The sequence below is a fragment of the Rhinoraja longicauda genome, chromosome 9 (assembly GCF_053455715.1).
Source record: "Rhinoraja longicauda isolate Sanriku21f chromosome 9, sRhiLon1.1, whole genome shotgun sequence".
NCBI lineage: Eukaryota > Metazoa > Chordata > Chondrichthyes > Rajiformes > Arhynchobatidae > Rhinoraja > Rhinoraja longicauda.
The window spans coordinates 43,249,919-43,270,850 of NC_135961.1; the positions used below are offsets into that span (position 1 = coordinate 43,249,919).

At 42.8% G+C, this 20,932-nt stretch overlaps 1 protein-coding gene across 3 annotated transcripts in view; it reads right to left on the minus strand.

The window, feature by feature from the left end:
• Window positions 1-20,932, minus strand: part of LOC144596678 (fasciculation and elongation protein zeta-2-like) — a 97,314-nt gene that overhangs the window by 47,098 nt on the left and 29,284 nt on the right. For all 3 annotated transcript variants that reach the window (XM_078405331.1, XM_078405332.1, XM_078405330.1), the window contains exon 2: window positions 5,406-5,514. In XM_078405331.1, the coding sequence (XP_078261457.1) occupies window positions 5,406-5,514 (109 nt within the window). The remainder of the gene's footprint in view (window positions 1-5,405; window positions 5,515-20,932) is intronic.

The window sequence follows — 20,932 nt, forward strand, 5'->3', positions numbered from 1 at the left end:
TGGTGTAACTATCTCTAATAAATCATCCCGGTCCAACCACAATCACACTATGAAAGCAAGATGAAAGCAATGGAACCAAGAAAGCCCAACAATGCAAGGTCGCAAGAATTTGCTAGGAATTGTGAATGCAACCTATTCCATCATGCAAACCAGCCTCCCCGTTAACTCCATCTGCACTTCACGCTGCCTCAGGAAAGTAGCCAGCATAATCAAGGGCCACTCAAACACCTGTTATTCCCTCTTCTCCCCTCTTCCATTGGGCAGAACATACAAAAGCTTGAATGCACAAACTACTAGATTCAAGAATAGTTTCTTCCCTATTTAGTAAACTCCTGAACAAACCTCTCATATGCCAAGGGCAAATTCACGATTTTTGAAACTATTTTGTTGGGGCCTTTCACTTTTTTAAACCTGCATTTTCCCAATAGCTGTCACACTTTCTTCTGCACTGCTTATTTGCCTGGATAGCATGCAAAATGTAGCTTTTCACTGTATCAACCCTTATCTGCCTGCACATAATCCATATTCATCCATTCCCTCAATTAAAAGAAAATTAAATGTCTCATCACAGTCCTGAATGGCCAATACCTTATATTGTGACCATGACGTCTCAATGCCTCAGGTGGGTGAAATCATCTTTATTCTATCTACCTTGTCGAGCCACTTAAGAATTTGGCATGCTTCAATGAGACCAGTTCCCATTCTCCTCACTCAAAGATACAGGACCAGTCTGTTTAATCCCTTATCAGAGGAAATTCCCCACAATTCCAGAAATCAATCTGGTGAACCTTCTTTGCACCCCTTCCATTACAAATACATCCTTCATGCGGTAGGGAAGCCAGACATGCATAATATACTCCAAGTATAGTCACAGAATTTTAAATAATTTCAATAAGATGTCTTCACTTTTCTTTAAATCCTTAAAAGGATTGAAATGAAAGAAAAATATAGATATGCAAAATAATGTCAGGGTCAGCGACCCCTTTCAAATGGCTGGCATAAATGTAAAGTGTTGGATCTAACCTCTTAATTCAGTGTTCCACCTTTTAGCGTTACTCATTAGTGTTCCACCTTTGGGGTGGCACTGTGGCGCAGCGATAAATAGATGCTGCCTTACAGCGCAAGAGTCCCAGGTTCAATCCTGACTACCGATGCTGTCTGTATGGAGTTTGTACATTCTCCCTGTGGCCATGTGGGTTTTCCCTGGGTGCTCCGGTTTCCTCCCACACTTCAAAGACAGGTTAATTGGCATCGGTAAAAATTGCAAATTGTTCCTTGCGTGTAGGATAGTGTTAATGCATGGGGATCGCTGGTCAGTGTGGACTCAGTGGGCCGAATGGCCTGTTTCTGCGCTGTATCTCTAAACTAAACTAACGAAACTTTGGAGTCAGTTGGCAGTCCAGTGGCAGAATGGAGTAACTGTATTAAAGAAGCCTTCAGTAGGTCCTTTGGAAACATGGGAGAGTAACAGATGAGGGAAGTGAAATAATACACATTTCTGGTGTGGTTCTTGTGAGCAGATCCCAAGGCCAACTGTCACTGCCAAAGCCTTTTGTTAGTAATAGGCTGGACAAAAATAATATTGCATGTGTTTACTAACGAAAGATTATCTTGGGATCCAAGTCCATAGCTCCCTGAAAGAAGCAATACAAGTAGATAGAATGGTAAAGGTGGTATATGGTATGCTTGCCTTCATCGGTTGGGGCATTGAGTATATGAGTCAAACAATCATGTTGCAGCTTTAATAATGGACTTGGGTCAGGCCACATTTGGCATTTTGTGTGCAGTCCTGCTTCATTTCACAGTAAACATCCCGATTCCACAAACAGATAAAACTATCAGAGAAAAGAAAAACTGAAAAATACAAAATAAAAGAAAAACAGGTTCAATAAATCCTAAAAATTGATTCAGTTTTATGAAGAGGGAGTTCTTCCATCAATACAACTGGTCAGAGATTGATTGAACAATTTTAATGACAACTAGACCAAGTGGACCCGTTGGGCCCATTCCTCGTTGGGTTCCTGTTGTGACGTGGCAAAATTGTGTTTTTTCTTTAAAATAAATGGCTTTTTTAAAGAAATAAAATAAATCTCAATGAAAATCGCGATGAAGAAGCCCCAACGGACAACCAGGGTGCTTGGAGCAGGAAGAGCCGGCGACCAATCAGAGCGGCGGCGGTGCTGCCCCCATGTGGTACCCAGACCAATCGGTCGCCGAGCGTTTTTTATTTAAATTTTTAAAATTTGTTTAAATTAACTTTTTTTAAATGAAATAAATGTAAATGAAAGTGGCGTTTTAAAAAAAATGAAATAAATCTTTCTTTAAAATAAAGCGTTATTCTTTTAAATTAAACGGCTTTTTTTAAGGTGAAAGAAATGTAAATGAAAATAGACAATAGACAATAGGTGCAGGAGTAGGCCATTCGGTCCTTCGAGCCAGCACCACCATTCAATATGATCATGGCTGATCATTCTCAATCAGTACCCCGTTCCTGCCTTCTCCCCATACCCCCATAAATGGCGATCTTTTTTTAAAAAAGGGGAAAAAATCTCTTTAAAATAAAGCATTGTCTGTTTAAATTAAACGTCTTTTTCAAAAATGAAATTGACCAAGCGGACCCGTTGGGCCCAAACCTCTCCTGCATTGGTCTAGCACCCTGTCCTCCCCCACCTTCCCCCCACTCACCCACTTGATCTCCCCTGAATCCCCTTATCCCCCCCCTCCTCCCCCACTCAACCCCCCTCCCCCTCACCTTCTCAACCCCCCCTATGACCCCCTCCTTCCCATCTCCCTCACCCCTGAACCCATCAAACCTCTCCTATATTAGTCTAGCACCCGCCCCTCCCCCACTCCCCCTTCCCCCCTCCCACTCACCCACTCCATCCCCCCTCAAACCCTCCTTATCTTCCCATCCTCCCCCACTCCATCCCCCCTGAACCCCCCAAACCTCTCCTGCATTGGTCTGGCACACTCCCCTACTCCCCCTCTTTCCCCCCCCACTCCATCCCCCCTCAACCTCCTTATCACTCCCAACCCCTCCCCCCCACTCACCCACTCCATCCCCCATGAACCCCCCCACTCCCCTTCCCCCCCAACTCACCCACTCCATCTCCCCTGAACCCCCCCTCTTCCCCTCCCCCCACTCACCCACTCCACCCTCCCCTTTATCTCCCCATCCTCCCCCCACACTCACCCTCTCCATCCTCCCTCAACCCCCCTTATCTCCCCATCCCCCCCACTCACCCACTCCATCCCCCTGAACCCCCCTCCGCCCCACACACCCACTCCACCCCCCCTCAACTGCCGTCCCTCACCCACTCCATCCCATCTCAACCCCCCTCCTCCCCTCCCGCCTCCACTCACCCACTCCACCCCCCCCCTGAACCCACCTTCTCCCCTCCCCCCCACTCACCCACTCCATTCCCCTCAACCCCCCTCCTCACCCACTCCATCCCCCCTCCCCTCCTCCCCACTCACCCACTAAGTCGGGGAGCATCTGTAATGGATGGACGGGTGCCAAATGCGCACACACGGACTGACGTCGAATACACAGCTCGTCCTCCCAGTGAGGGGGGGGGTAGCGGGTGAGTGCAGCTTGTCCTCCCGGTGGGGAGCGGGTGAGGGAGGGGTGCCTGTCCTCCCGGCAGGGGGTGGGGGAGAGAGCGCAATCATTAAAGTTAGCTCCCCCCCTCATTGACCGCAACTCCTGTCACTCTGGCGGCATATATGTCCTCTTTGACATATTTAGTCCAGACAACGTTTAGTGACACCGCCATTCACAGTCACAATCTGGATAATTAACTAACTCTTGGCAAATCGCTGCCAAGGGAGACTGCAGTCTTGTCAATGAGAACCACAAAATGAACAAATCAAGCTACACAGTGAGAACAAAGCTTTAATGCTGTTTGAATGCTGGATTTCACTTAATTTGAAGTCTAAGACTACATGTTTGAGCTATTCCCAGTGATTAAGCTGTTTTATCTTGATTCATATGTCTGTCGACACAATAGAAAACAGACTAATAATAAAAATGCCAGGAGCAGGACAGAGGAGGAGGAATTCTAAAAATAAGCACCAATATAACAGGATTACAAACATATAAATGAACACTCCTTGTTAGCAGTGGGATTTTTAGGTCATTTATTACTTATTGATTCCCAATATTAACACCTCATGTTTATATATCACCTCTAATGAAGAACGTCCCAAATGGTTAATCAAAAATTGATATTGAACCACACATTAGATATTGAACATATTAGGGCAGATGATCCGTCAAAGAGTTAAATACTATAAAGGAGTGACTTAAAGGAGGAAAGATAAGTGATGCATGAATAATTATCTGATAACTCCAGAAACGAAGACAGTTGCCAAACACGCAGCAATTAAAATTAGGATTGATCAAGTCATCAGAAATGGAGCACAGAAATCTGATCATTGTAAGAACAGAGTGGATTCTAAACTGTGTGGTTATGGAAAGATTTTAAAACAAGTCCGAGAGGTGATGCTTGATAGCTGCCACGGAAGTTTAAACAAACATGGGACTTGATGGGATTTGCGACATGGGCAGCAATGTTTTGAAAAGTCTTGTTTATGAAAGGTAGAATATGGGAATCCAATTAGCACTGTGTTGGATCACTGATGTCCAGAAGCATACAGACCAAGGCTACAAAAAGTTCAATGACACCATGGATCAGAATAGGTAGGCATAATGATACATAACCAAAACCTCATCTCTTGATCAAATGTTACAAGATTGCTAATAACTGAATTCAGTTTCAGGACACTGCAATGGAGTAGGATAAGTGATAGTGATAAGTGATAAAGGAAGAGAGTTGATGAAGTTGATGAAAGACAATGCATTGGTTTTCACAGTTATTTGAAGGAAAGAAAAGCTCATCTAGTGCTATGTTAGATAAGTAATATGACAATTTGGTGTATGTAAGGGTCAATAAAAGTATTGTCAAGGTACAAATGGCGCACGCAGTGCAGGTGTGAACATTAGTGCTATATTTTTGTATGGTGCCATCAAGACACAGCATGTGGATAAGTGGGAGCGAAGGATAGCTCCTTAGATGGAGATAAAACAAATAATGGCGCAAGGGGAGGAAGAGAAGCTATCATAGAAATATCATTGATTATGACAGGATAGATAAGAATGGAACAAAGTGAATGGGACGCCACTCAAAGGAAGAATGGTGAAACAGAATTGGAGGGGTTAGTATGACTAATGTGGTCAAAATTGCAGACAGATCAAGGAGGAGAAAATGGGGCAAGATAATTAAAAAATAACCCATAAAGATCATCATGACAGATATCTTCACACGGCTGCAAGCCAATTCCATAAGAAACAACCAAAATTGCCAATTTATTGATATTGAGATCAGGAATGATAAAACACTCACCGCCTTTTCTGTTAGATTAAGTGTTGGCAGGTGTAAAGCACGGGTATGGGAAGTCTTCCAGTCCACGGCCATTACATTACCATAGTTATCAGTCAATGCATTCCAAATTCTAGAAAAAAAATAGATTCATGAACGATAATGAGGAAAGTGGCCGTCTACAATCTGGCAGAAATTCAGCTTTGTCTTAAATGCATTATAACCTGCAATCCAATGCAAAAAAAAATCAGAAAATCTTATGCAAATGAACATATGCTTCAAACATTTATGCCATATATTTAGCTCAAATGGGTATTCAAGAACAGCAAAATCTAGATCTACAGCCAAGGTCCCGAAAAGCTCATTTTACACTGTGCCCTCTGGGTAAAACAACATGGATAACAAGCAGAGCGACATACAGTACTTTCCCACTAGTTAGACAAACATCTAAGGATAAATCGCGAAAACCAGAGTTTAAAGAAATGCCAAATTCTGTTTGCAGACAATTTACAATTGATTAAGGAACAATGCGCAGATAAATCCAAGTAGGATTGACATATCTAAAACAAACTTCACTCTGGAGTCTAAAAGGCCCACAGGAAAAGATTGAAGAAAAAAAGGCACAGCCAACCAGACAATAAAAACAGCACTGCTTAGATGAGCATTCAGGAGTTGATTACCCAAACCAGAGCATACCGAGAAGAAACATAGAAAATAGGTGCAGGAGTAGGCCAGTCGGCCCTTCGAGCCAGTACCACCATTCAATATCATCATGGCCCCGCTCCGACTTTTTCCCCATATCCCTTGATTCCTTTAGCCCCAAGAGCTAAATCTAACTCTCTCTTGAAACAGTTTATCTGCTTCAATTATGACAGTTTAATGTCAGCAGATTTTCAAAGTGAGGAATAGCACAGGCAATTTCAGAATAAGATCTAATTTTTCATATAACCGTGTGGAATCTTTTACATAGGGAGACATACATTCAGTTTAATTACCTATTCACGTTCCCATCGCTGAGTCTAAATGGCAAATTATAAAGAAGCCAATGGGTTGCAGATCAAAGATAAATGTTCTGATTTTGAGGCTATCACTGAACCACAACTCACCCTTATCTTTAACTGGTCATTCATTTGAGCACTGTCACCTGGTATTTTATCTCCAAGAAAGCAAGAGGCAATTGACATGGTTTTCAAAATTGTGAATGATCAAAATAAGAAAGATGAGAGTGGAAGGACATTGATTGAAGAGACTGGGATCATCAATCTTCAGTTGATGTGCAGTTTCACTCAGGGAGAAACGGGGTTTGTTAAAACAAGGAATTGCAGAAACAGAGTTTGATGGTGAAACTTTAAAAATGGTAAGACTTGGATGGAGAGGAAGGCAGAGGCAGGATTAGGGCTTGTTGTGATGCTAGACAGTGTAAACACAACTACCTATTTTTGGGAGACATGCAATGTAAGTAAATAAATCCATCCAGATAATGTTTCTTTGCAAAGTAAGGTGCTCCTAAGCATTCCCCAAGACAAAAGGTACCAGACATGCATGGACACTGGCAGAAGTACTATTTAAATTAAGAGTACCAATTGGAATTGTAGCCACAAGACTTTCATTTTAGTGAAGATATTAGCATGCCGAAAGAAGTAATCATACACTGCCTTCTCAATTAAGATTAACAAAACCACATGGGCATTTGTGAGTCTCTGATGTTTACAGCCATGGATGATTAGCCGATTTCTGGCACATCAAACATACATAATCAAGTAGCTGCAGAAAAGGTAGCTGAACAATTGACTGGAATTAACAGCCAAGAACTCGTGATTCATCTGCAATACCATTTAAATTCATTAAAATCCTTAAGATTGTCCAACTGCTGAGTGCTGCCACCATTAAGTTAATGCTCGGGTGTTTAAATGTGCAATTTCCTTAGAAAAGAACATTTCCTACATAATAGCAACACACTAAGTAGACTATCAGAAAAGGTTCAATAAACTTATATTTAGCAATTTCCTAAGCCCAGAATCAGAGATCATACAGCCATAGAGTAATACAGCATGGAAACAGGCTCATTCGGCTCAAGTCATTCACGCTATCCAAGATACCTAAGGTAGTCCCATTTGCACGCATTTCACCCATATGCATCCAAACCTTTCCTATCCATGGGTCCATCCAAATGTCTTCTAAGTGTTTTTTATTGTACCTACCTCAACTACTTCCTCTGGCAGCTTGTTCCAAATACACATAATACTCAAGTAAAAACATTGACCCCTCAGGTTCCTATTAAATCTTTGCCCTCTCACTTAAACCTATATCCTAGATTGCCCAAACTCTGCCTTCCAATCCTCTTCAGTATTCGCTGCATTCTTTCCAGCTTAGTGTCATTTTTCCTACAGCAGGGTGACCAAAATTAAACAATACTCTAAATGTGGCTTCAGCAATAGACAATAGACAATAGGTGCAGTAGGCCATTCGGTCCTTTGAGCCAGCACCGCCATTCAATGTGATCATGGCTGATCATTCCCAATTAGTACCCCGTTCTTGCCTTCTCCGCATACCCCCTGACTCTGCTATCCTTAAGAGCTCTATCTAGCTCTCTCTTGAGGCAGAGAATTCCAGATTTACAACTCTCTGACTGAAAAAGTTTTTCCTCATCTCAATGTCTTGTATTACTGTAACATCTTCTTTTTTCACTTTCCTGACTGACGTAGGCCAATATGCCAAATGCCTTCTTCACCATCCTATCCTCTTGCAATGTCACTATCAAGGAACATTGTAAATGTACTCCTAGATCCCTCAGCTCCACAATACTTCCCAGGGCGCCTCTCATTCACTGTGGAGATCTTGTCCAAATTTAAACTTCCCAAAATGCAACCTTATCGGAATTTGAGACCATTTGTCACTCCTCAGCCCTTTGTCCCTACTATAATTCTTGAAACTATATTCACTGCCTACTATACCACATATTTTAGTGTTTTCTGCAAATTTACTAATCATGCTTTGTACTTTCTCATCCAAATCATTAATATAGAGGCGCTAGCAATGGCTGCATCGCCAACAGCCTGTCTGTCCCTTCCTTCTTTGTGTTTTAATAGTATGTGTTAAATGTATGTTTTTAGTGTTCTTTAGCTTGTTTTATGAGGGGGGTGGGGGTTGGGAGAAACTTTTTTAAATCTCTTACCTCGACGGAAAGTTGGCATCACAAATTGTTGGAGTAACTCAGCAGGTCAGGCAGCTCGACCCGAAACGGATCAGTCTGAAGAAGGGTCTCGACCCGAAATGTCACCCATTCCCTCTCTCCTAGATGCTGCCTGACCTGCTGAGTTACTCCAGCATTTTGTGATACCTTCAATTTGTACCAGCATCTGCAGTTATTTTCCTACATCAAGGAGTTGGCGGCCTTTGTTGAAAACTGATTTTTGAGAGCTCCATCGTGGGTGCCTGTGGACTTTAACATCACGTAGCTCGCGGTCTCTGGTCAGAGACCGACTTCGGTAACTTCAAGCCGCAGGAGCTTCAACTGTCCCGATGCTGGAGTTTCGATCGCTCGACATGGGATCTTCGACCGCTGGCTGCGGGAGCTTTGATCACCCCAACGGATGGTTTGACTGCCCCGACCGCGGGAGAATAAAGAGGAAGATTGGACTTTTCTGCCTTCCATCACAGAATAATGTGGGGAATCCACTGTGGTGGATGTTTATGTTAACTTTTATGTAGTTGTGTGTCTTATTTTTCGCATGGCTGTATGGTAATTCGCATATCACTGTACCTTAATTGGTACATGTGACAATAAAAGACCCATTGAAACCTAAAACTAATGGGACCAGCAGTGATCCCCGACGCACATCATTAGTTGCAGGAGTAACTCAGCGAGATCGACAGCATCTCTGGAGAGAAGGAATGGGTCACAGAGGGGGAGCAGTGAGAGAGGATGTTGCTGAACTCTCGTCGGAGAGAGGAGGAGAACTTCTTCAAAGTAGACATACCCTGAGGAGATTTCACAGTTCCTCAAGTCCTGGCAATATCCTGGTAAATCATCTTTGAGCCCTTTCATAGAAACATAGAAAATAGGTACAGGAGTAGGCCATTCGGCCCTTCGAGCCAGCACCGTCTTTCAATATGATCATAGCTGATCATCCAAAATCAGTACCCTGTTCCTTCTTTATCCCCATATCCCTTGATTCCGTTAGCCCTAAGAGCTAGGTCTAACTCTCGCTTGAAAACATCCAGTGAATTGGTCCCTACTGCCTTCTGTGAAAGAAATCCACATTTCAAGCTTGACAAAATCTTTCCCATAACATGGTGACCAAAACTGAATGCAATACTCTAAATGTGGCCTCACCAACATCCCAACTTCTATATTCAATACTCTGACTGTTGAAGGGCAATGTGCCGAAAGACTTCTTGACCACTCTATCCACCCGTGACACTACTTTCAAGGAACAATGCACCTGAACACCTAGATCCCTCTGTTCTGCAACACTCCCCAAAGCCCCACTATTCATTGTGTTGGTCCTGTCCATGTTCAACTTCCAAAAATGCAACACCTCACATTTCTCTGAATTAAATTCCATTAACCAGTCCTCAGTCCACCAACCCAACTGATTAAAGCAGTATTTAAAGGAGAGCTAAATGTTTAAAGATAAATATAACATAAAAAGCAAAATGGCAGAGAAACAGAGTCAGAGGGGACAATTGGAAAAAAAACAGCACAAGGTGCAACGTATTAGATGGCCTGTATTATAATTCAAACATTTTTCAGAAGCATCTTCGGTATCCTAATCCCAAAGTCAGCAAAAATGAATAGAAATTAAGCTTAACAATTAGAAACCCTGCTATTTTAAATTTAAACTCACAAAACATGCTTATTAGACTGTGAACTGAAAAACTTACACAATTCTCCAACGTCATATGTCCTAGGCAAAGTGGTATTTATAGATGAAAGTCACATCAATGCCATACAATCTACTATGAAAGCAAATCACTCAAGGACAGAATTATTCCACAATTCATTCTTGCTTAAAAATTTCAACACATGGAAATAACTATTTTTTAACGTTCAAACCCTTTCCAAGTGAAAATTCCACAAAAAATAACCTGCAGGAAGTGGAATAAAATTATCCACATTTACATTCTCAAATCAAAATGACCTCATCATGTTTATTACTTCAGGCTGATGTCAGAAAGAATCATTTATTGTAATGTCATTGCCTTTGGCAGCAAAAGCTGAAAAATCATGAAATTATTGCAAATGATGCAAATATTATGTAAAAACATCACTTCAAAAATAAAGTTAAGAATATTATTTGACATAACTAATTTTAAAGTCCTGAATCATGATGGGGGAAAATACGACACTTGGTACGAGATAGCAGAAAATTGTTTGATGAAAGGTCCTCAATTTGAAATAACTCAGATCCTCTTTCCACGAATAATAGACAATAGACAATAGGTGCAGGAGGAGGCCATTCGGCCCTTCGAGCCAGCACCGCCATTCAATGTGATCATGGCTGATCATTCTCAATCAGTACCCCGTTCCTGCCTTCTCCCCATACCCCCTGACTCTGCTCTCTTTAAGAGCTCTATCTAGCTCTCTCTTGAATGCATTCAGAGAATTGGCAGATTCACAACTCTGACTGAAATTTTTTTTCCTCATCTCAGTTCTAAATGGCCTACCCCTTATTCTTAAACTGTGGCCCCTTGTTCTAGACTCCCCCAACATTGGGAACATGTTTCCTGCCTCTAACGTGTCCAACCCCTTAATAATCTTATACGTTTCGATAAGATCCCCTCTCATCCTTCTAAATTCCAGTGTATACAAGCCTAGTCGCTCCAGTCTTTCAACATATGACAGTCCCGCCATTCCGGGAATTAACCTAGTAAACCTACGTGCAGAAGGACCTCTTTGCTCCTATACTCAATTCCTTTTGTTAAGAAGGCCAACATTCCATTGGCTTTCTTCACTGCCTGCTGTACCTGCATGCTTCCTTTCAGTGACTGATGCACTAGGACACCCAGATCTCGTTGTACGTCCCCTTTTCCTAATTTGACACCATTCAGATAATACTCTGCCTTCCTATTCTTACCACCAAAGTGGATAACCTCACACTTATCCACATTAAACTGCATCTGCCATGCATCCGCCCACTCACACAACCTGTCCAAGTCACCATACAACCTTATAGCATCTTCCTCACAGTTCACACTACCACCCAGCTTTGTATCATCTGCAAATTTGCTAATGGTACTTTTAATCCCTTCATCCAAGTCATTAATATATATTGTAAAAAGCTGCAGTCCCAGCACCGAGCCTTGCGGTACCCCACTAGTTACTGCCTGCCATTCTGAAAGGGACCGATTTATCCCCACTCTTTGCTTTCTGTCGGTCAACCAATTTTCTATCCATGTCAGTACCCTACCTCCAATACCATGTGCTCTAATTTTGCCCACTAATCTCCTATGTGGAACCTTGTCGAAGGCTTTCTGAAAGTCAAGGTACACCACATCCACTGGCTCTCCCCTGTCAATTTTCCTAGTTACATTCTCAAAGAATTCCAGAAGATTAGTCAAGCATGATTTCCCTTTCGCAAAAGTAATGAGTCAAGATCCTGTTACTACTATTCAAATGCTCCGCAATTTCGTCTTTTATAATTGACTCCAGCATCTTCCCCACCACTGATGTAAGACTAACTGGTCTATAATTTCCCGTTTTCTCTCTCCCTCCTTTCTTAAAAAGTCGGACAACATTAGCTACCCTCCAATCCACAGGAACTGATCCTGAATCTATAGAACATTGGAAAATGATCACCAATACGTCCACAATTTCTAGCGCCACCTCCTTAAGTACTCTGGGATGCAGACCATCAGGCCCTGGGGATTTATCAGCCTTCAGTCCCATCAGTCTACCCAACACCATTTCCGAGGTCAGATCAAACACAGGCCTCTGGCTTTGTGAGGAAGCAACTCTACCAGCTGTGCCACTGTGCTGCTCATGTACTTATTCAAAAAAAGTTCCACTTGATATTTTGAAGGTGATGATGGTTGGCACGGAATGAGGTTTGTCTCCTGCCTATCATGGGTTGTCTGGTGCTCATCGCTAACTAACATCGATTTACATTGTCATTTGTTCATCTCGTTTTTTCTCTCTTGTTTATTATATTGTTTACAATGTACTATGTTTACATATTCTGGTGTGCTGCAGCAAGTAAGAATGTCATTGTTCTATCAGGGACATATGACAATAAAACACTCTTGACTCTAGTTGTGCAAATGGGATTGCTTTCCTGGTGAAAATATAAAAATGATTTAATGCTGTTAAATGCTAGGGAGCCAAACTTGTTTATAACATTATTTTATCCAGTACCGGGCGGCACGGTAGCGCAGCGGTAGAGTTGCTGCTTTACAGCGAATGCAGTGCCGGAGACTCAGGTTCGATCCTGACTACGGGTGCTGCACTGTAAGGAGTTTGTACGTTCTCCCCGTGACCTGCATGTGGGTTTTCTCCGAGATCTTCGGTTACCTCCCACACTCCAAAGACGTACAGGTATGTAGGTTAATTGGCTGGGTAAATATAAAAATTGTCCCTAGTGGGTGTAGGATAGTGTTAATGTGCGGGGATCACTGGGCGGCGCGGACTTGGTGGGCCGAAAAGGCCTGTTTCCGCGCTGTATATATATGATATGATATGATATGATAGTTGCAGTTGATAAATTGGGTTCCATAATAATTGTTGTCTTTAGATGGAATGTCTGTAAATAGCAAAGAACAATTTCAACATTGTTTCCACTTTACTAGGGTTGCATTGATGACAAAAAGGAGTTTAATCAATAGAATGATTATATATCTTGATTAAATGTGTTCAATTAGACTTTTGCATCTAATTTTGAGGAGTCATAGTCAATGAGTGATACAGTGTGGAAACAGGTCCTTCGGCCCAACTTGCCCACACCGGCCAACAATGCCCCAGCTACACGAGTCCCACATGCCTGCGTTTACACTTTTGTGTATACACTTTCGTACATACTTTCGAATTTGACGTGAATACAAATGCTGCAATCAAGTGATTATTGCATAAAGTCGTTGTATCAAACACATCTAAGGTTTCTGACCGTTGTTTTGAATACCAAAGTACTGTACATGTCTGAAATTGATGGTCTTAACTTTTTATGCAGGTTGAATGAAGTTCTGAAATTTCACAGATAGCTAAACAAAATAACCCTGGTTTGCACTTGAAGTTTTTGCTATTTTATTGAATGACTTACCCCTTTCTCCCATTCCTTCCCTATATGCCTTATTTGCGTAAATCATTTGTAAGAAACACTGCAAATTATGTGTAGGAATCACCATTCACCATTTTAATCAATTTTATTAACCATTCTGCTTTTTTATTTCTGCCCTGCGTACCAAGAATTATCTTCAGTTTTATAATAGACTAGACCAAGTGGACCCATGGGCCCATTCCTTGTAGAGGGGGGACAGGGAAGGGGAGAGAGTGTGAGTGAGTGAGTGAGTGAGTGAGCCCTGGACTCAAAAGCCTCTCCTGTATTGGTGTAGCACCCTCAACCCCCCCCCCCAATTTAATCCCCCTTATCCCCCCTCCTCCCCCCACTGACCCACTCCATCCCCCCACCCTCCCCTGCTCCCACCCCCACTCCCCCAGCCCTGCCTCCACTCCCATTCCCCCCTCTCCACCCCTACTCCCCCTTCCTCCTTCCCTCACCTCCCTCCCCACCCCCCATTCTTCCCTCCTCCCCACCCCCACTCTCCCCCTTCCCCCACCCCCATTCTCTCCTCCCCCACCCCCACACCCACACCCACTCTCTCCTCCCTCACCCTCTCCTCCCCCACCCCCACTCTCCCCTCCCCCCACCCCCACTCACTCCTGCCCCCCACCACGTCCTCCCCCCTCCCCCCACCCCCACTCTCCGAGGAGGGATATGCTGGCATGGAAAGGGTTCAGTGAATAATCCCGGGAATGATTGGGTTAACACATGATGAGTGTTTGATGACACTGGCCATTACTTGCTGTAGTTCAGAAGGATGAGAGACAACCTTGTTGAAAATTATCGAATGGTGAAAGGCTTGGATAGAGTGGATGTAGAGAGGATGATTCCACTAGTGGGAGAGTCTAGGACAAGAGGACATAGCTTCAGAATAAAATGATGTACCTTTAGGAAGGAGATGAGGTAAAATTTCTATAGCCAGAGGGTGGTGAATTTGTGGAATTCAATGCCACAGACAGCTGTGCAGGCCGTCATTGGGAATTATTAAAGCAGATATTGACAGATTATTGATTAGTAAAGGTGTCAAAGGTTTGGAGAAAAGGCAGGAGAATGTGATGAGGGGGAAAGTTACATCAGCCATTATTGAATGGTAGAATACACTCGATGGGCTGAATGGCCCCATCCAACACAGGTCCTCCCTTCCTTCCATCCAGTCCATCTTCATGGTGCATTGCATCAAGGCAGCTTGCAGTATCGCCAAGGATGCCTGCCAACCTTACCATTCCCTTTGCTCTCTTCTACCTTCTGAGAAAAAAAGATCCAGGAGCTTGGAATCCCAGATGTCTGGGCTCAAGAACACCTTTTTCCCCACAGCTCTCAGTCTCATGAATCAATCACCTCTTTCACATTTCAGGAAATAGGCAGACTAAGGAGGGGCCCTGACCCAAAAAATAGTCTGCCCATTTCCGTCCATAGATATTGCCTGAACCTCTGACTTCCTTCAGCATTTTTCTTTTTTTTGCACTATGTATTTTGGGCAATTTTTAATTGCATTCTGCCCTGGCATGTGTCATGTAATATCTATTTTTTCTGTTTCATTTTAGCCTCTATTTTCTTTGCCTTCCTGGGAGCTGATTATATGAACTCAATATTTTGATCAATATTATAGACCCCATAGTAAAATCCAGAATCCCTGATCTGAAGAGGGACTTAACAGTCCAACAACGTGGTCAAGCATGACTGGTAGATTTCCTACACTAACGTGCCCCAGTGAAAACCAATTTCATTTGATTTGCTGCTGAATTTTCTAAGTGAAAGCTGAATCAATGCAAAGGGTTCTGGTGCTTCAAAATAGATTACGATGGATGAGAAGCAGCTCTGATTTAGCCATCCTGGGGAACAAAGACTGCCTTAGATTCCTTTTGTATTATTGTGAATAATACATCAAGGGTTTTGAAGAAATTATGGCAGGATATGCAAATGACACAAGAATAGGAGTTACCTTGTTAGAATGCTTGAGTGAACTGTAAATGGATATTGATAAAATTAGAAGATGGGTTTAAAAATGGTACATGCAATTCAGTATTAGCAAGGATGCTCTGCACATTGAATTTTTAAATAAAACAGCTGTAAATACTTTGAATGGAAATAGCCATGTGGTAAGGGAAGTCAGTGGGTTTGGCTTTGTAGTAGTTACCGGACTAATGCTCAAACTTGCACCTCATTGATTCAGACACAAGTTTGAACCTCATTCTGACAGCTCGGAGAATTTATATACAAGCAACTGAAGTCTACTCGTCACAATAATAATTGCCCTGAAACCACCAGTGTGTTTAAAACCCGTCTGGTTTTCAAATAACCTTCAGTTGACTGTTGTTGTTCCTCAGATCAGGGATAATTAGGAATAGACAGTAAATTCTGGCATTGCCAGTGGTCGACATACTACGAATGAATAAATAAAATAGTGGGTTTCTGGATTTTACCGTAAAGTTTATAATATTATTAAAAAAGTGTTACTAATGGGTCCACACAATGTGCTTCAGTTCCCAGGAAAACAAAGAGGCATATTGTTGGTGGCTGTGAAGCACCTACCAATGCTTTTTACTCTAGTCCAAATGGACCGTGCCGAAACAGATATTTTAACTCAAGAGTCAAGAGTGTTTTATTGTCATATGTCCCAGATAGAACAATGAAATTGCAGCAGCGCAACATAATATGTAAACATAATACATTGTAAACAATGTAATAAACGAGAGAAAAAAGTTCAGTGCGTGTATATATACATAAACTCACAAATACACACTTGAAATATACACACATATACGTATACACACACACATACAAACAAAAAAACAAACAAAAATAGTGCAATAATAATAATAGTCTATGTAGTTCAGAGATTATTTGAGGTTGCAGTGTTTAATACCCGAATGGCTGTAGGGCAGAAGCTGTTTCTGAACCTGAACGTTAATTTTCAGGCTCCTGTTACTTTTTTCCCGATGGCAGGGGTGAAATGAGTGTATGGCCAGGGTGGTGTGGGACTCTGATGACGCTGGCTGCCTTTTTGAGGCAGCGACTCTGGTAAACCCCTTCGATGGTGGGGAGGTCAGAGCCGGTGATACTCTGGGCAGTGCTCTCAACTTTTTGCAGTCTTCTTCGCTACTGGGCATTCAAGTTGATGAACCAGGCTGTGACGTAACCAGTCAATATGCTCTCTACTGTACATCTGTAGAAGTTCAAGAGAATCCTCACTGACATACAAAATCACCGTAATCTTCTCAGAAAGTAGAGGCATTGATGAGCTTTCTTTATAATTGCATCAGTGTGCTGGGTCCAGGAAAGATCTGAAATATGCATGCCCAGGAATTTGAAGTTTTTGACTCTTTCCACTATCGTCCCGTTGATATAAACAGGATTGTGGATCCTCATTCTTCCTCTTCCAAAGTCCACAATCAGTTCATTGGTCTTACTGATGTTGAGAGCCAGGTTGTTGGGTCGGCACTATTTGGTCAATCGGTCAATCTCACTTCTATACTCTGACTCATCACCATCTATAATTTGTCCAACAACGGTGGTGTCGTCGGTGAACTTGAAGATGGAGTTCACACTGCGTCCGGCTATACAGTCGTGAATAGAGTAGGGGGCTGAGCACACAGCCTTGAGATGCTCCCGTACTGATTGTTATTGAGGAAGTGCCTGTTGATGAGGAAGTCGAGGATCCAGTTGCAGAGGGATGCACGGAGAGCTAGTCCCGTGAGCTTGGTAACCAGCTTGGAGGAGATGATGGTATTGAACGCCGAGCTGTAGCCTGATGTGTGTGTTTTTATTGTTCAAGTGGTCCAGTGCAGAGTGGAGGGCCCGTGAGATCGCATCCTCCGTTGACCTGTTGTGGCGGTGAGCAAATTGTAGTGGGTCAAGCTTCTTAAAGAGGTAGGAGTTGATATGCACCATAACCAACCTCTCAAAGCACTTCATCACCACGGAAAATATTGCCACCGGTCGATAGTCGTTGAGGTACGCCACCTTATTCTTGAGCACCAGTATTATTGATGCTCTCTTAAAGCAGGTGGGAATCTCAGACCTTAGTAATGAGAGGTTGAAAATGTCTGCAAAAACTCCAGCCAGTTGGTCTGCACAGACTTTGAGAACTCGACCGGGTACCATCAAGTCCAGACACTTTCCGAAGGTTCACCCCCTTGAAGGATCTTCTGACATTGGCCTCTGTAACAGTAATACCATCAGGACGAGTGGGGGCTCGGGAAGGAACATCACTGTACTCCCTATCAAAGCGTGCGTAGAACGCATTGAGCTTGCCAGGGAGTGGTGTTTCACTGTCGCTTAAGCTGCCTCCTGATTTCACCTTATAGGAAGTGATGGCATTCAAGCCCTGCCTCAGTTGCCGAAAATCCTCTGAAGGCAGTGGAGGCCAATTCTTTGAATGCATTCACGAGAGAGCTAGATAGAGCTCTTAAGGGTAGTGGAGTCAGGGGGTATGGGGAGAAGGCAGGAACGGGGTATTGATTGAGAACGATCAGCCATGATCACATTGAATGGTGGTGCTGGCTCAAAGGGCCGAATGGCCTACTCCTGCACCTATTGTCTATTGTCATCCGCCTCATCCTCCAGCTTAGAGCAAAAGTCCCTTTTGACCTTTTGATGGCCTTGTTAAGGTCGTATCTGGACTTGTTATACATCTCTGCATTGCCAGAACTGAATGCTCGGGATCTGGTCCTCAGAAGAATGAGGACCTCCTAGTTCATCCAAGGCTTCTGGTTCGGAAACACTTGGATGGTTTTTGGAGGAACACAGTCCTCCACACATTTCCTTATGAAGTCTGTAACGACTGTGGCGTATTCATTCAAGTAATCGGTTATTTAAAATTGAAGTGTTGTGAACAAGTTATTGTACTGTACAAATTACACAAATCACACAAGTATATCCAATGTTGAATAGTATGTGAACAAATGAAATCTTTTCTGAAATAAATTTGAAGATGTTGCTCTTTGAAGAATAATAATAATAATATGCCTTTATTGTCATTGTACGCAAGGTACAACGAAATTAGAAGTGCTACAGCTGATAACAGTGCGACAGTGCATATCTTTCAAAGACAATTGCACAGACATACGAACCAACATAACAAATACCAGTATCAATAAAAAAAACAATTTAAAAAACCTTATAAATAATGAATGAGTTTTACACCTAAAATTCTAAAAAATGTTTCTTTTTTAAATATGCGACGAAAATGAGAGTAGTCAAGTCATGTGCTTCCATTCACTGTTCTTATGGCCCAGGGAAAGAAACTGTTTTTGAGTCGATTTGTTCTGGCCCTTAGGCTCCTGTAGCGCCTCCCAGAGGGCAGGAAAGCAAACAGTTCGTGTCCTGGGTGAGTGCTGTCCTTGATTATGTTTCTGGCCCTGTTCAGACAGCGCGAGCTGGTGATGTCCTTCAGAGATGATTTTCTCTGCTGTCTTGATGACCTTCTGGAGGGCCTTCTGGTCTGCAGCCGAGCAGCCAGCATACCACACAATGGTGCAGTATGCCAGTACGCTCTCAATGGTGGAGCGGTAGGTCACCAGCAGATTCTCCTTCAGTCTGTTTTTCCGGAGTAGTCTTAAGAAGTGCAGTCTTAAGAAGAACAAGTAGGAAATACAATTTTTCTAACTTAAATTTACATTGCTGATTCTGATGAAAATTCTAGACTGCAATCTGTGCTATATGCTAAAATTCTTGCATATGAATAAAAGACAGGGCCAATTTTGTAGCCATTAGGTGGGAACTTGAAGGAGTTTAGGGAAACATGGCTAATGATAGTTGTTGAGGTTCTGCACAGAAAAAAGAGGCATGTTAGATAAAGGAGGACAGGATGAAGCAAATACCTACACAAGTAAATGAAGTGTAGGAGTACACGCAAGAAGTGCGCGCTCTTGGAGGGCAAAAAAGGATATGAAATGGAGCTAGCAGGCAAGGTAAAGTAAAGTAAAAAGGTGGCTAGGGAACGAATAGGTCCACTATAAAGATCATCATATTTGTCTTTGTATAGGGCTACAAAAGATGGGGAGATATTAAATGAATACTTCTCATACAAATGGTGAGTCAGGTGGACGGTGTTATGAAGGCATTTGGCATGCTTGCCTTCATTTGGGATGGGTAACAAGTACAAAAGGCTGATGCAGCTGTACAAGCCCTTGGTAAGATAACGCATGAAGTATGTACGCATTCTGGTCATGGAATCATACAGCATGAAAACAGGCCCTTCACATGAACTCATCCATGCAGACCAATCTTGTCGATCATGTCGACTCATCTTAGCTAGTCCCATGTGCCCACATTTGGCCCATATCCCTCTAACCCAGCTATAGGAAGGATGTTGTTAAGTTGGAAAGGGTGCAACGACATGCACCAATATACTCCAATGTCAGAGTGAGGCCCAGCGCAAATTGGAGGAACAGCACCTCATATTTCGCTTGGGCAGTTTACACCCCAGCGGTTCGAACATTGACTTCTTTAACTTCAGACAGCCCTTGCTTTCCCACTCTATCCCCTCCCCCTTCCCAGTTCTCCCACGTCTTACTGTCTCCAACTACATTCTATCTTGTCCCACCCCCTCCCCTGATATCAGTCTGAAGTTCACGACCCGAAACGTCACCCATTCCTTCTCTCCCGAGATGCTGCCTGACGTGCTGAGTTACTCCAGCATTTTGTGTCTACCTTCGATTTAAACCAGCATCTGCACTTTTTTTCTTATACACCAATACATTATCTGGCTTGCGGTGTTAAGGTATAGGGAGAGGTTGGGCAGGCTGAGACCGAATGTTGAGGCTAAGGGGTGGCCTTGTTGAGATGTATACGATCATGAGGGGTGTGAATAAAATGAACGCTCAGTCTTTTTTCCAGATAGAGATTTCTAAAACTAGAGGGCATCGGCTTAAAGTTGGAAGGGAGAGATTTAGGAGAAATCCTGGGGCAATTTTTTCATTCAGACGGTAGTCGTTATCTGGAATTTGCTGCCAGAGGAAGTTATAGAAATGGATACAATTACTACTTTAAAAGACATTTGGACAGATATGGATACGAAAGGTTTAGAGGAACATGTGCCAAATACAGGCAATTTGGACTAATCCAGTATGTCAGCTTGGCTGGTATGGACATGGTGGGCCAAAGTGCCTGCTCCTGTGCTGCGCAGCTCTATGACTCTGACCCGGTGACTAAACTTTCTTCCTCAAAGATAAGTCATGAGAGATTTCAAACAAAAGCTCTTTTAAATGAAAAGAGCTATGAAGTTAATTGAACAATGGTCTTCGGCATTCTTGGCTCAGTTATCAGCCCCTA